At 38.5% G+C, this 17,425-nt stretch overlaps 1 protein-coding gene across 1 annotated transcript in view; it reads left to right on the top strand.

Moving 5' to 3' along the window:
* Tip60 (Histone acetyltransferase Tip60) overlaps nucleotides 1-17,425 on the top strand; it is a 228,849-nt gene that overhangs the window by 47,166 nt on the left and 164,258 nt on the right. Inside the window, exon 4 of the mRNA XM_090376520.1 lies at nucleotides 6,073-6,350. Within this exon, the coding sequence (XP_090232646.1) occupies nucleotides 6,073-6,350 (278 nt within the window). The remainder of the gene's footprint in view (nucleotides 1-6,072; nucleotides 6,351-17,425) is intronic.

Genomic DNA, 17,425 nt, shown 5'->3' with positions numbered 1-17,425 from the left:
AGGGGGGTGGAGAACCTTTTTAGTACCAGGGCAAATTGCAAGTGCATAAGAACCCCTGGAGGTGCATCTTTGCTGAGAAAAAAAAATTAATCTTAAATTTTACAAATTCGTAGGTATGCCCGCGATCACAATAAGTAATGTTAATTAAAATGTTATAATGCATTAATTAACCACGCAGTTATAATGCCTTAAATACCAAAACACCAAAGACAAACTTTGTAGCAGTGAATTAACTGATTGACAGTTATAATGTTTTAATTTTAATGAATCTTCTTACCTTACACCTCAATGAGAAGGTTGGCCCTGCTTTTCTTTGGAAAGCTCAGAGATGATGCAGCAATCCTGGGTTGATTTGCAAGATTATCGTCCGTAAGTTTAGCACGCAAGTAGTTCTTGTCTAAATTTAATGTTGAGAAAAACTGTTCACATCAGTAAGTGGTAGAAAACAGTGAGGCAATTTTCAATGCATGATTCCTCAAAAGTGGATATTTTTCAGTATCTACATAGGATTTATAAAATTCCAAAATAGATACACTATTAAATTTGGATTTCACGATATTATCCAATTGTAAATGAATTAACTGTAGTTGCAAAAAATCAGGAGCTTCATTTGGCATCACATCAAAAGGAGTTTCGCACATTTTTAGTTTGAGTTCATGATTTCGTAAATTTTGAAACCTGTTTTGACATTTATTCAAAACATTGGAATGCTCTATGGCATACTCCACTATCAATTCTGATTTCAGTTCTTTCAGTGTTGGAAAATGTACCATGAAGTGTTTTTTCAGTTGAGTTAAGAACAATTGCAGCATTGATTCAAAGCTCCTGATATTGACTAGAAGATAGGTAATAAGCTGATTTGCATTTGTAATTTGAAATTTAGGTCATTTAAGTGTGGCTGGTGATATCGACCAAAAATGCAAAATCACATGACCACTTTTGGTCCTCTAATTCCATAATGGTGGAGCTTTTAATATCCAGTGAGAGTTTCACTTCATTTTTCAGCTCATAGAAGCTCTTGAGAATGTGCCCTTTGCTTACCCAGCAAACCTCACAAATGGTACAATAAATTACCATATTCTGCTTCAAGATCCTTTAACATTTCTTTAAATCCTCTGTTGTTCAATCCCTCATTTTTTATGAAGTTAATACATTTTGTTACCACTTTCATTATATTGGTCATTCTTAGAGAACATGCACATAAATTTTGTTGGTTGGACAGACAACTTGAATTAACAAAAAGCCCCCCCCCCCCATCAGGCTTCAGGACATCATCTCCCTTTATGCCTACAATTACTCCCCATGCAAGGATTTAGGACAAAAGCTGGCTTTTTTCTTTGTCTTCCTTCCATATGATTGCAATTCAACACCTTCTGAACACCTTCTCCTGTATGCAGCCGTCCCTGAAGAAAACCCCAGGTAAGAGTATTCTTCTGCCTTAAAATAAAATATATAATATTCCTAAAATTTAATATTCCTTTAAAATTTCCAAAATAGTCTATACTACCCTTTTCAAAAAATCCACTGTTTATTTTAAATCCATAATGAGATCGCAGATCCTCTACAAGGAAAAATTACAATAAATTATTAGCATTTGTCCGATTTTACGAAAATTAGTGGGTCTCGACTACTCAAGTTGTCTGTCCAACAGTCTAATAAAGTTTCGAGACTTTAGGACCTCCACATAATTTTTTACTCTATGTCATAAATTTTGTTGGTGAATAAGACAGTGACACACTATGAACACTTTAGATTCCAATTGACGGCTCTCCAATTCTTTCTTAATTAAAGCAACAAGTCTTTTTTAAGATTCTTCCATAAATGACGCACTGTCTGTAACTACACTGCTCAGTTTTTCTTAGGGTAAATTGAAATCACTTATTGCTGATGATTTGACTTATGAAAAGAGATGTTCACCTGTAGTAGTCCTGTGCATTGATTTTAAAGCAAGTAAATCTAGTATTGTAAAGTTTGCCGTTATCTCACTTACAAATATAAGCAAATGTGCCGTATTTGTGCTCTGTCTGTTGTACGATCTACAGCTATGGAATAAAACACGAATTCTGATGCTGCTTGTTTCAAGGATTCTTGGATATTGTTAGCCATGTCTTTTATACAGTCAGAAACTGTCCTCCGTGATAAAATAATATTCTCAAACAATCTGACTTTTTCTGGAGTTAAAATTGAAGCAACTGCAACTCTACACTCTTTAACAAACTCATCTTCGACATGTGGTTTCAGTTTCTTTGCAATTAGCTCACACACTTCATAACTTGCTTGCATTACGGATGTATTTTCATGAATAATATGTCTTTTGAAAATAGATTGCTGTTTGCATAAAGATTCTTTTAAAAATGTTAGCTTGTCTAAATGCAGAGTCTCTTTCAGTTTTTCGTATTCCTTATGCTTGGTCAAATAGTGGCATTCAAGATTGTACTTTTTGTAAACTGCAACCGATTCTTTACAAATGAGACACACACACCTTCCATTCACTTCCATGAAAAAATAATTATTTGTCCATTTTTCATCAAACAAAGAACTTTCGCCTGCAATTCTTCTATTATTATTACTAATCACCGTAGAAAGGGGTTACTTTTATGCACTTTACAATATTGATTAAATAGAACTAAGCAAATGAACTATAAATGTTGCAGCATTCAAAATTATTGCACTTAATTTGTAATGATGCAACCAACAACCATTGAAGACAAAACTTAAATCGACACTGACTATCCATCACCAATAACAAGACCTAATAACACAGAGCCAATGTATGCAAGCATGGTTTTGGGGGAATGCTAAATGCTAATTGGCTATAATAAAGGTGTAACTATTACATCATCAGTTCGTACTTATTCCGACTCAAGATTCCGTCACAAGACAAGCATTACGGCTAACAGAAATTTGTTTATGGAGTGCTTAAAACACTCCATAAACAAATTTCAGTCAACAGGCAAAATTTATGTTTTGCCCATAAGGCTTATGCCGTTTTTTCATATGGCATTTTAGAGGACTTCGTCAGTAGGCAATTTTAAATTTGACTGGGGGCTAAATTTTGCCTGCGGGCGAGAGATTCCCCACCCCTGATTTAAACAGTAGCTTATGTGCAATAAAAGCATTTCTAAATTTGAAATCTAGCTTTCAAATCTTCAAAGCTAGATTTGAAGCTAGTTGTGTGCTGTGAGAAAGCAGGAAACAAAGATCCACTTTCTTCTGAGTTATGACAAAATCATATAGCTCCTGTTAGAATTTGATTAACTTCTCACATCTGCTTCTCTAAAGAATTCTTCATGTGTGAATGTAGATGTAATATTGCTATTCTGTTTGTCTTTTGCTACAGATCAGAAGACTGTAAAGAGTCTCTATAAACAGATGGGAAAGTAAATGTTCCTTATGGGAGATTTCAGTTTGTTCATTATTCACTGGAACAGTCAATAATGAACATTTATAGACTGACGCCAAACAATTTAAATTCCAAAATAACATATACGAACAAATTTTTGGCCTTCCCATGGGCCTCGGTATCTCTGCCCCCTTATCCGAAATCTACCTCGCTTCTATTGAAGAAAAAATACTCCAACCCTTTCCACCAGAAATTAAACTATACATGAGATATGCAGATGACGTCCTGTCAATAGGCAACAGAACCACCATCGATACTTTACTGAACACGTTTAATACAACACATGAAAGACTCAAATTTATCCTCGAAGTAGAAACCAATGATAAAATTAATTTTCTAAATCTCTTTATACATCAAAAAAGCAGTTCTATACAACCAAATATACAATGCTGTAAAATATAGTCACACACAAACAGACCTATCTGTAGAATTGCAATACCTCACCAAAAAATTCATTGACAGAAAATACCCATTACAACTAATAAAAGAAACCATCGCCAGAGTCCATAATAACACTAATAACCCAAGCAAAATTAATAACCACGTGAATAAGAATAAGATACATGAACCCCTTATCGCCCTCCCATATCATCAACAATATGCTAGAAGACTTCAACAGATTTTTAAGAATACAGATATCAAATTAATATTCACGTCTTATAACAAGTTAAGTTCCAAATTCAATTAATACAAGACAACACACGAGTATGGGAGATGCCACTCAGATTGCCAAGCATGTTACATAGGCAGTACAACAGCAAAATTCAGAACATCAAAAATTTCCAACACGTGTGCATACTACCACTTTAATAGCTTCAAATCTAATTTAGCGAGTACAGAACTAACACAACACGTCCAATTTTATAATCATAACCCACTCATCGATTCAGCCATCACAGTAGTCAAATTAAATTCCAGCTATAAAATCCTTCAAAACGAAGCCCTCATCATTGAGTGGTTTAAGTGCCATACATCACTTAACGTATTAAACAAAAAGATTCCCACCAACTTCTCCCCCATTTGGGATTTAGCACGTATTAAGTTTCCATGTGCACTGAAATGCATTTCGTGAACCTAACCTGTATATAACACACTCGCGCGCTCTCTTCCCCCCACTATAGCTAATTGAAGACGATTTCGAAAGTCGCTCGTGCATGGCTATTAGCTTTTATCTTTCTTCATTTAATTTAATTTAATTAGGCAACCATAGAATGGAAGGTGCACTTTCCTTTCTTACCAAAAAATTTAAAACCCATAACTTAGTTCTTAAATCCATAATCCCCATAAGTTATTAGAATCCTATAACCACTATGTATGTGGTAAAACTTTCCACCAACTAAGCGGATTACTATGAGGTGAGTGCTGAAAAATTAAGCTAAGCTATATATACGATCTAGTTATTACATTACAGCACATAAGGGCTCCTTAAAAATCAAGAAACAACAACCTTCATACGTATTTCCTGAAAATTATAGTCTACAGAAGTTCAAGTCTAACGTCAACAAATATCTTCTTTCGTCTTCTCACCTCCAACCCAAGCACGGTACTAAGTACTATAGGTTCTAATTCTTGTGTTTGGGGTTTTCATATCAAAAAAAAAAAATAAAAAAAAAATGATTAACTGAAGCAAATTGAGGACTTCTGATAACATTTCAGCCATAATTGTCATGTTTACCAAAACTGTTGTATAAAGATTGCAAATGCTCATTTTGAAATATTTTGAGAGCACATGTCAAATATTACTTAGCTTTGCCTTAACTATTAATAAATATCTTTTGTTTATATTTCTATTTGTGATGCTAGTCGTCAATGTAACATACCATCGTGAAAAAGGGGTTAGAAATGTGAAATTTCTAGGTGATGCACTTTCTTTGAACACCAGTGTATATTTGATACTTAAATGATAAATGAAAATTTTCATGACTAAAAGTCAGTTTGAATTTTATTGATTAACGAGTAACAAATACCAACATTCATTCATAATGTCCGCACAAAGAGAATAATTGTTACTAACCAAATATTGATGGAGTAAATATACTGATTACTAACCATAATCAAATAAATTGATTATTACTGCTCAGTTATTGCTATCACTAACAACTACTTAATCATCCAAATGATATATAATGATAATTGGCTTAAGTTGCCTTGTGTGCCCCCTAAACATTTATACCGCTGACTGACTCACTCACTCACTCTGGCATCAAATAGCCATTGTTGCTAATGTGCCAGAAAAATCTTATACTCACTCTAGCCTGGAAAAAAATTTTTAAAATTATGTTAAAAATACACTGTTTATAACCATAAATAAAAACAGCTGTATATTGTACAATCTGTTTAAAAATGCCATCCAGTTGCAAAAGATCTAGCTTGAGAATAGATTACAGTTGCTATTTTTCCATTGATTTTATGATGAACTGAACTTTTTCCTCAAAAATGAGAAGTGGAATTTAAGAATTCATCAACATCAATGAAAGATGTTGGTTTCTGTAGGTCATATTCATATTTCATGGGGCTAATGGCTCAAGAAACAAAATGGTGGAATGAATTCATTAAAAATGTTGTTTGTTGCAGGAAATTTAACTTTATTGTGTATTAAAATATGGATTAATAAAAAAGAGTTCTTTTAATTTTATTTATTATTTTTATTTAATGTTTTCTTGTGTTAGTTAACAAGCGTTTAGATGAATGGGTAACAAAAGAAAGGCTTAATCTACGAAAAATTCAGTTGCCAAAGAAAGAAGCTAGGACGCCTATTAAAGATGGAAAAAATGGTTCCCGTTCTTCCTCTCCAGATAAAGATAATGGTGCTGTTTCTACTAATGCCATTAACGTTGTTACCCCACCTGTTGCTTCTCTTATTACTCCTCCTATTACTGTGATTCCTACAGTTGCTACCATTCCTATTGCTACAGTTACACCAACTACGTGTACAGCCATTGCTGTTGTAAGTATAATATTTGAATTTGTAAATTTTATTAATACAGGTAGAACATCTAAAAATCTGTGTGCCCAAAAAACCAGGCTGTTTAAGTTTCAGAACCTTCCCCCTCCCCCCCCCACACACAAACACCAACCCCGGGTAGTGCAAAACGTGTTCTCCTAATAGCGTTGTTGCAGGAAATGTATTTAAATTAAAGTTAAATAAAAATTTTTATTACTTAAGTGGCTAGCAATCTTTGACTGCCTTAACTGAATGCATAGTGGAGAAGTGAGCCACAATTACCAAATTTATTTCTAAAGCCAGTACAATATTGTGTGAGGATAAGGAAATATTTATTTCTAAATAAATAACTTCATCCTTGATCTTCAGTGGTGAAGCAACATTACAATTAAGCACTAAAAAGAATAACCATAATGTGTGCATCTGGGGCACTGAAAATCTGCATCACATTGTAGAGCATGAACAGGAATTGCCAAAGGTGAACATCTTTCATACCATTTCATACCTGCTGACGAACTGGCTTTTTCCCTCACTTAGAGGAAGACCCTCATGACTAAATTTTCCAGCAAGATAGTACCCCACCTCATTTTCTTTGCAAAATCTAATGTTACCCTCTTCTACAATATATTAACAACATTATTTCCAAAAAGTATTCTAGGGTTCCTTTCCTATTAAATAAGCTGATTTTACTGCATCTGATTATTAGCAAAAAAAAAGCATTGCTGTAATGCAAGTTCTGATGCAGTATAAATACTGCATTCAAGTTAATGGGATACATCTCAAGTCTATAATTTTCCATAAATGATTTCACTGAGCAAATAATTTCTAAATATTTTTAAAAAATAATTTCTAAATATCAAGTATATGATATCAATAATTTTGATATCATATACTTGGATTTCAGGAAAGCTTTTGATACTGTTGCACATGGAAGACTGCTGTACAAATTGGAGAGGTATGGCATTAAGGGTCAGTTGCTACAATGGATAAAGGGATGGTTGAGTGGGAGACAGAGAGTGGTAATCAATGGACACTGCTCTTCGTAGACAAATGTTATTAGTGGAGTTCCCCAGGGTTTGGTGTTGTGCCCATTGTTGTTTTGTATATTCATCAATGATATTGATGAAGGTATATTAGGACTAATGTCCAAGTTTGCAGATGACACAATGGTTGGCAGGGTTGTTAACGATAGTAAAGACAGTATGCTACTTCAATTGGATCTAGATAAGTTGGGCAAATGGGCTGAGAACTAGCAACTGAAGTTTAACATTGACAAGTGCAAAATACTGCACTTGTCAATGTTAAATACTGCTTACTTTCTTGCATATGGGTTGCAATAACCCAAGAGAAACGTACCAACTGTGTGGTACTACACTCAAGGAAGTAGAAAGTGAAAAAACACCTGGGGGTAATTGTGCAGTCAAATATGAAGTTCGCTGAGCAGGGCAGGTCATGGAGTCTTGTCAATGATATATAGAAATTTTTCTAGCAGTGACAGGGAGGTGATTATATTGTTATACAAGGCAATGGTCAGGCCACACCTAGAGTACTGTGTACAGCTGTGGAGGCCTCATTTTAGGAAGGATGTAGAGTTGCTAGAACGAGAAGGGCAACAAGATTGGTGAGGGGAACGAAGGGGTTCTCTTACCAAGAAAGGCTTAAGTTCTGCAAATTGCAGTGCCTGGAGAGTAGGCACCTGCGAGGCCTTGAATTGGTTGAGCAAGCTGAATGCTGATGGGATTCTTCCTCTTGCTCAGACTAAGAACCTGAGGGGGCACAGTTTCAAATTGAGGAAAGATAATTGTACAATAGATGTGAAGAAATTTGCCTTTAGCTAGCAGGTAGTTGATTGGTGGAACAGACTTCCATCTTTTGTTGTGGAAGCTAATAGCCTAAATAAATTTAAGGTTGAGCTGAACAGGCATTTGGAAAGAATAGAGGGGTGAAATGGGAGGGGTTTTTTTTGGCTGATGCTGCATAAGCTTACTTTCTTGCATTGTATGCTAATGCTAAATAAATCTCCAATTTCTTTTGTTGTTTTTGATATATGATTTTAATCTTGATCTTATGAGCTGTGATATATGTAAAAATACTAGCCGACACGAGTTTTACCTTGAAGAACTTAAATGCTGTTTTTAACCAATTCTTATGTGTTCTCTTACCAAGAAAGGCTTAAGTTCTGCAAATTGCAGTGCCTGGTGCAAGGCACCTGCGAGGCCTTGAATTCCGAAAACTGTGATAGTTTCATGATAGTTTCACATCACGTCACAGCTATTAAATATAGAGTGAGTTACATTTTACCAAAATATGCCAATTTTGTATAATCTAGCCAGTAATGTATGACATACTGATTTATTTTAAGAGATATAAGCTAATTCTCTTAATTTTAGCAAGCAATTCTGCCCTCAGTTTTCTTGTGATTAACAATCAAACTTCAACCTATGCAGAAATTCCAATGCAGAAATTTACAATTTGAAGAGAGCACACAGCGTTAGTGAGGCGTTTTGTAGGCTGTGCCAAGGTTTTCCAAGTATTAATTGATTGTGACATGTTATCAATGTTGTAAATCTATCCTCCAAACAGTAGTGGGGAAGATAATAGTGATCAAGTTCATTCCCTGGAAGCCTCCGCTTCACAAGATGTTGACTATCAGCCAGGTAGTTCAGGTAGTGAGGTACATTTAATCAAACAAGATGAGTTGAATGATTTGGTTCGAGACTTAAATTTGCTGAAAGAACAAGCTGAACTGTTAGGTTCTAGGTAACAGCAGTGGAATATACTCGCAGCAGGAACAAAGATTTCAGTGTTTTGAAAAAGTTATGAAAAGTTTTCGAAATATTCTGAAATGGTAGACAGTATGTGTTTTTGCAAAGACATTATTGGACTTCTGAAAGAACTAGGTGGTGTGCATAAGTCAGATGAATGCCATTTATTCATAGATGCCTCAAAATTAAGTTTAAATGCAGTGTTTCTTTATAATGGCAATGAATTTCCATCAGTTCCTGTGTTTCATTCAGTTGCACTTAAAGAAAGTCATGAAAGCATGTCTAAGTTTCTACATGCTATAAAACAGGATTATGGTTGGAACATATGCAGTGATCTTAAGATTATTGGTTTGCTTTTTTGGTTTGTGGGGGGGGGGGGTTCACAAAATATTGTTGTTTTTTGTGTTTGTGGAACAGCCATGCAACAGAAGAACATTATGTTGGGCAACATTGGGACAAGCTCATATCAGGACATGCGATGTAAAATATATTCCTTTAGTGCAATCAAACAAGGTTCATCTTCCACCCCTGCACATCAGACTTGAATTAGTATTAGTATTAGTAATGGCCGCATCATGGTGCAAGAAAGCCTATGGCTTATGCTGCACCAGCCTAAAAAAAAAAAAAAAAACCCAAATAAAACAATGGTAAAAAAAAAAAAAAATAATAATAATAAATAATAATAATTAATAAAAGAAAAGGAAATTAAACCTATCATTCCATGCGCTTCCCTCACCCAAAGGTACTATCCAGATGACCTTTGAATTTCCCCAAACTATCAGCCTCTACCACCCATGTAGGCAACTTATTCCAGTAATTTATAACTCGCTGGCTAAAATAAAACTTCCTACAGTCCAATCTAAACATTTCCCCCTGTAACTTGAATTTATGTCCCCTAGTTCTAGCATCATTTATAATCTTGAAAATTTTGTCCTCATTCATTTTACTGATGCCTCTCAGAGCCTTAAACACCTCAGTCAAATCTCCTCTAAATTTGCAGGTAGTCTAGTTTGGAAACTAGACTCTAAGGTGTCTAGTTTCCAAACTCTGTAACCGACATAGTCGAAGTCTTTCTTCATATGGATGCCCTTTTGCCGATCTCACCAGGTGAGTTACCCATCTTTGCACCCTTTCAAGAAGCTCGATGTCTTTCTTTAGGTGCGGTCTCCATACTTGAACATAGTATTCCAAGTGTGGTCTAATAAAAGCCTTATATAATGGGATTATCACATCCCTATCTCTACTTGCAAAAGTTCGATAGATCATCGATAGGACACCATGGGCCTTCCTTGCAACCTGTTTACAATGCTCAGAGAATTTCATGTCTGACCATATCGTAACACCCAAGTCCCTTTCCTCCAGTACTGGATTTAGTTGAACTCCACCAAGTGAATAAGTTATTTTGGGATTACTGTTTCCCAGGTGTAATACCTTAACTTTGTTGGATTAAAGCATAGCTGCCATTTTTCTGACCATTCCTGAAGTCTATCTAGGTCCCTCTGAAGAAGCTCAGCTTGACAGTGATCATTAACTACTCTACCAATTTTAACATCATCTGCAAATTTAGTTATCACACCCTCTATCCCTTCATCGATGTCATTTATGAAAATTAAAAACAACAGTGGTCCTAATACTGATCCTTGGGGAACCCCACTTCTTACATCAACCCAATCTGAGGAATAGCCATTTATCACAACCCTCTGCCTCCTGCCCTGAAGCCATCCTGCTATCCATCTAAGGATTTTCCCAGTGATTCCAACCTGTCCCAGCTTATAAAGCAACCGCTCATGTGGGACTGAGTCAAAAGCTTTGCTGAAATCTAAATAAACAATGTTGAAATTATTCCCTAAATCCAGCTCGTGAGTGACCCTTTCAAAATAGCGAACCAGATTTATTAAACATGATTTTCCCTTTACAAAACCATGCTGAGTATCCTTGAGAATTTCAGTTTGATCCAAATGATCCTGAATTCCACCCTTGATCATTGCCTCCATGATTTTCCCTACCACTGAATGATTTTCCATGATTTTCCCTACCACTGAATGATTTTCCATGATTTTCCCTACGACTGACAGGTCGATAATTTCCCACTTCACTCTTAGAGCCACTCTTTTGTATGTGAGATACATTGGCACTTTTCCAATCCAAGGGAATCTCCCCAGAGTCTAGTGATGCTTGCATAATTAGCCTCAATGGTTCAGTGCACTCACTTGCCGTCTCCCTTAAGATTATAGGGTATATTCCATCAACTCCAGGAGCCTTATTGGCCTGTAGGCTCGAAAGTGTTTTCATTAAATAATCTTGCAAAATTTAAATATCATTAATTACATATTTTTCAACTTCTCTCCCACAATTTCCCATTGCCACAAAAGGTTTTTCATTTGTAAATATCGATGCAAAATAACTGTTGAGTTCATCTGCAATGGCAGCTGGTGTATTTAATACTATCCCCTTTCCCTTACGTAAAGGTCTGATCTGGTTTGTTCTGCTCTTCTTGGCATTTATATATGTTAAGAATTCCTTATCCCCTCTCTTTGCTCTGTTTGCTAGTGATTTCTCATAAACTGCCTTTGCCTGTCGAACCTTTTCTGTGGCTCTATTACAGATCATCTTGTAGCTGTTATAGGCTTCAGTACTTTTTATTGCTCTGTAACCTTTCCATGCCACCTTTTTCTGCTCAAGTAATGTGGCAACTTCACTATTCATCCAACGTGGAACCCTCCTCGTGGAGTATTTTTTTAATGGTAAATACGCATTCAAGGTATCTGTGATTAATGTTTTAAAAGCATACCACAGTTCAATTGTATTCATTCTCTCTGCGATATCTACCCAGTTAATAGAGGCCATGTAGTACAGTAAGGCATCATAATTTCCTTTTCTGAAATTAAAACCCATTCCTTTGCCTTTTACTACTGCTACCTCTCTCATCATCATCCACCGTAGAACTCTGTGATCACTTCCTGCTATTGGTTCCTCTACTGTCAGCCCTGTTATGTCATCTGATTCATGGGTGATGCCCCTCGACGTGGGCACCTGTACGTGGTGAAGGGGATCTCCCAGTGATGCTGCTGGTTTTCCAGATTAGCATCACTGGGATCTAACGCCCATACCTTGGTTCCAGGGTTACATCGTTGGAATCCGGCATATGCAGCCATGCGCCAGACCCATGGAATTCGGAAAGGGGGATCCTGGTGGTTGAGGGGCCCGGCCTTAATACACCACTTTGGCCCCTGCTTCGACAAGACGGATGGTCCCGGACCGGCCCAGCTGGGATCAATCGGCGGGTGGTTCTTACTGCTAGGGTCAACTGTGTTCCTATAAGTCTCCCTCCCTCCCTTTGGTCCTGGGATGGGATCAAGGCTTATTGGAAAAGTGGGTATGGTGCCTCTAAACTAACTTGGCGTCCCATTCATGTATGCAGTACCTGCTAGTTCACGAGTGGGCATCCCCTCTTAGGGCGCCGTGGTGGGTGAGGTACTTAGGGCATCGGAAATTTTTATTTTACTCCTATGAGTATTATAAATTCAAATTCTTCTGGGGCCCCAACAAGGCCCCTACCTAATCAAGATGTTGACGCAGAAAACACCTCTGCAAAAAGAGCCAGGACTGAGGATACACCACCACCATTAGTGACCCCGCTTTTCGTCATTCTCCATTCCACCGGAGAGCAGTCAATTGGAAAGATGTCACCCTTCTTTATCCAGAAAGGATTAGAAGGGCTGGCAGGTTCACCAAAATCCGTTAAACGACTGCGTTCTGGTGACCTTTTGGTTGAAGCTTCCAACAGAAAACAAGCTGAAAAAAACCTTGACCTCTACATCCATAGGCGGAATACCTATCACTGTAACCCCCCACAAAACTCTGAATTCTTCACGAGGTGTTATATCAGAGTGGGACCTTCTTCATGTTTCTGAAGAAGAGATCTTCTCTGAATTAAAAGACCAAGGAGTGACAGCTGTCAAGAGAATATCGATACGGAAGGATGGGAATCTTGTCCCTACCCGAGTTCTTATCCTCACGTTTAACACCCCATGGCCTCCATGTTCCATCAAGGCAGACTATCTAAACTGCCCAGTGAGGATTTATATCCCAAACCTACTGCGGTGTTTTAGATGCCAAAAATACGGCCACTACAAACATCTTGTCGTGGTAACCCTGCCTGTGCTCGATGTGGTGTTAAAGACCACGAGAACAAGGAATGTTCATCTCCAAAACCGATCTGTGTCAATTGCCAAGGAGAGCACCCCGCCTACTCTAGATCATGCCAGCGGTGGAAGGATGAAAAAGAAATCCAAAAACTGAAAACAGAGTTGAATATCTCCTACCCAGAGGCCAGAAAACGTATCGAACCAATAAATAGCGGGAAACCTTCATATGCCCAGAAGGTTTCTGCTAAGTGCACTATCGGGACACAAACTGAGATGACTATACCACCAAGAGAGTCATTCACTCCAATTGCATGCTATTTATTGAGTTCACAAAAGCCCACCAAAAAAACACAATCAGTTGCCACTCCTATATCCGTACCTCCTAGTGCTCCACCACTACCAAAACCAAGTGGTAAAGAAAAGCCAAAAAGTTCAGAAGAATCACCTGTGATACCAGAAACAATGGATGTAGAGAATAAGGAGGTACTGGATGAATCAGTCTTGAAACTCTTTGCGGAGGAAGAAATGGACACGGGACAGCGTCCATTCTTCCCCCAAAAAGATAAATCCAACACTGACAAAAGTAAGCCCTCAGCACCTCGGAAGCTGCCTGATGGACCTACCAAGCCAAAATAATGGCTAAATTCCTACAATGGAATTGTCGTGGATTCCGGCAAAATACTGATGACATCAAGGCCCTCCTGCAAAAGCACGAGCCAGTTTGCTTTTGCTTGCAGGAGACTTATCTAAAGGCAAATGATGATCCCACCATGCATAACATCACAATTTTTCATAAGGATAGAATTGCGGATGGTCCTGCTCATGGAGGAGTGGCTATCCTTGTGGGAAACCAGACCCCAGTTCAGCCCTTGCTAGTTACAACCATCATAGAGGCTGTTGCAATTCACCTTTCAGTGGGATTTTTATTAACCGCCTGCTCTATTTATTTGCCACCTGGGACTGACATCTCCCAGGAAGACCTTGATGATCTGGTAATGCAGTGCCTCCCCCTTTCTTACTTCTTGGGGATTTTAATGGACATAACACCCTGTGGAGTAGTGCTAACATCACTGGAAGGGGACGAGTCATAGAGCGTATGCTAAATGACAATGACCTTTCCCTTCTAAATACTGGAACAAACACCTTTTTCCACATGCCTACCCTTACTTTTTCTGTCATTGATCTCTCTATCTGCCCTTCTCTACTCCCTTCACTCACTTGGGAAGTGGAGGATAACCCATAAGGAAGTGATCACTTCCCTGTGATAACCTCGTTACACAGTGGGAGACCATGTCTTCCTTTCAGGTTACCACGGTGGAAGATTGATCAGGCTGACTGGACTGCCTTCCAACATCAGGCAAATTTTGACCTCAGTACCGTCAGTCAGGAGCCTATCAATGATGCAGTAACGTACATCACAGAAATTATGGTCCAAGCAGCTGTGAATGCTGTTCCAAAAACATCTGCCTGGTTTCCACCATTTCCCAAACCTTGGTGGAATTCACAATGCACAGCAGCAAAAAAGGCTCAAAACAAAGCGTGGGGGATATTCCGCCGATATCCTACCACAATCAACCTTATAGCCTTTAAACGCGCACGAGCCAAAGCACGCTACATTCGCCGTCAGAGTCAAAAGGAATGGTGGATCCGTTTTACTTCATCAATTACTCAGTCCACTAGTACTAAGTTGGTCTGGGATAAAATCCGGAAAATGAAGGGAAAATATTTATCCCACCCTTCTTCAATCCTAGATTATAATGGATGCACTATTGCAGATCCAACTGCAATAGCCAATTCTCTTGGGGAAACATTCTCTAACATCTCTGCAACATCTTCGTATTCCCCAGAGTTCCTGGTCCTGAAACACAAAATCAAAAAACAGGCACTTAATTTTTTAAGTCTAAGAGCGTCTATCCATACAACAGGTCATTCACTATACAGGAACTGAAAAGAGCTCTTATTCTTTCCAAAGCAAGTGCTGTTGGACCAGATGGCATCCATTATGATGATTAAGCATCTTTCACCAAAATCTATGGATTATCTGCTCCTTCTTTATAACAAAATCTTTATTGAAGGGCAGTTTCCGGATTCCTGGCGCACGGCAATCGTTCTTGCCTTTGCTAAGCCAGGAAAGGATCCAAAAGTCACTACTAATTATTGTCCTATTGCTCTGACTAGCTGTCTGTGCAAAATCCTGGAGAGAATGGTTAATTTTCGTTTAATGTGGTATTTAGAATCAAATGACCTCTCCAACATCCAGTGCGGCTTCCGAAGGAATCTGTCCACGTTGGACCATCTTATTAGACTGGAAACATCCATCTGGGATGCTTTCCTAAAATTTGAACGTTTGGTGTCTGTTTTCTTTGACATGGAGAAAGCGTATGACACAACTTGGAGATATGGCATTTTAAAAGATTTGCATAGCCTAGGTCTTAGAGGGCATCTCCCCATTTTTATTAAAAACTTTTTAGCCAATTGATCTTTCCAAGTTCGTGTGGGATCCTCACTCTCTCGTTCCTTTAGCCAAGAGGAGGGAGTACCACAAGGATCGGTATTAAGTGTCACGCTTTTCGCCATCAAAGTAAATTCCATCACAGAACAACTTCCTCCAACTGTAAACAGTGCCCTCTATGTTGATGACTTTAGCATATTTTGTCAATCATGCAACATGAGGATTATTGAAAGACAACTGCAAAAGCCATTGATCGCCTTAATTCCTGGGCACTTGCTAATGGCTTCAGGTTCTCGCTGGAGAAGACCGTTTGCATACACTTTTGTCGTAAGCGTAATCTTCATCCTGAACCTGAATTAAGGCTCGGACAAAATGTTATTCCAGTAGTGGCGGACACAAAATTCTTGGGACTCGTATTTGATAAAAAGCTGACCTTTCTGGATCACATCCGTCAACTCCGCACAAAGTGCACAAGAGGCCTGAATATTCTGCGCTCTCTTTCCTCTACATCTTGGGGTGCAGATCGATGCACCCTACTACGCATCTACCGTGCACTTGTACGATCCAGACTAGATACGGGTCCCTGGTATACAATTCAGCCAGAGACAGTGTAGATGGCTGGATCCTGTCCATCATCAGGTTCTCCGTATCGCTATTGGAGCATATCGAACATTTCCTGTCCAGAGCTTATACGTCGAAGCAAACGAACCACTGTTATCGCTTCAGCGTAAGCAGTTGTCTCTAATGTACGCTTTAAAACTGAAATCCCTCCCGGATCATCCTACATGGCCATTCGTTTTGAGCCATGATGGGAAATTTTGTACAACACCCGTAAGACTGCCAATTGTCCGTTTGGTATTCGTCTCCAAGAGCTACTCAAAGAACTTAATATCAAGGTAGACAAGGTTGCCAAACACCAAAGCAACACCTTCCACCCTGGCATGCTCATGTCCCGCCATGTGACTTGTCCCTTAGAAATTGGGGAAAGTCGGACACTCCATCATCTGTCTACCTGCAGCTTGATTCAGCACACCGAGCTGAACATTCTGACTTCGCGCCAGTTTACACAGACAGCTCGAAGTCGGAATCATATGTGGGGATCTGCTGCTGTCTTTACAGACACCACTACATCGGAGCAGATTCCCTCTGAATGCAGCATATTTACTGCAGAGCTGCATGCTATAGAGTTAGCCTTGGATCACATTAGTAAATGCCAATACCAACGGTTCATTTTATATTCCGACTCACTCAGTGTGTTACAGGCTTTAATAATTGTGAGATGTAATTCTCATCCAGTTCTGTCTTACATTCAGCAGAAGATTCACTTTCTCCATGAACATGAATATGATATCCGCTTCTGTTGGATTCCCAGCCACATTGGGATTAGGGGAAATGATTTGGCTGACACCGCAGCCAAATCAGCAACTCCCAATAATAATCGCTGCCTGTCAGTCCCCTATACAGACTATAGGCAAATAATACACCAAAAGATATACTCCCAATGGCAGGATTCGTGGAATAGACAGACTACGAATAAATTATATCGTATGAAGCCTGTAATTGAACCGTGGCAGTCTAGTCTGCGCAGGAATCGCAAGGAGGAAGTTGTTCTTGCCTGGACCCGCATAGGACATAGTCATTTGACTCATTCGTTTTTGCTGAGGGCTGATGATCCTCCTATGTGTGATTCCTGTGGCACAGTTTTATCAATCA

This window comes from Mastigoproctus giganteus, chromosome 6 (assembly GCF_048544385.1).
Source record: "Mastigoproctus giganteus isolate SK-2022 chromosome 6, ASM4854438v1, whole genome shotgun sequence".
In the NCBI taxonomy this organism is placed as follows: domain Eukaryota; kingdom Metazoa; phylum Arthropoda; class Arachnida; order Uropygi; family Thelyphonidae; genus Mastigoproctus; species Mastigoproctus giganteus.
The sequence above is the reverse complement of the archived record's forward strand: the minus strand, read 5'-3'. Positions and strand labels throughout refer to the sequence as shown.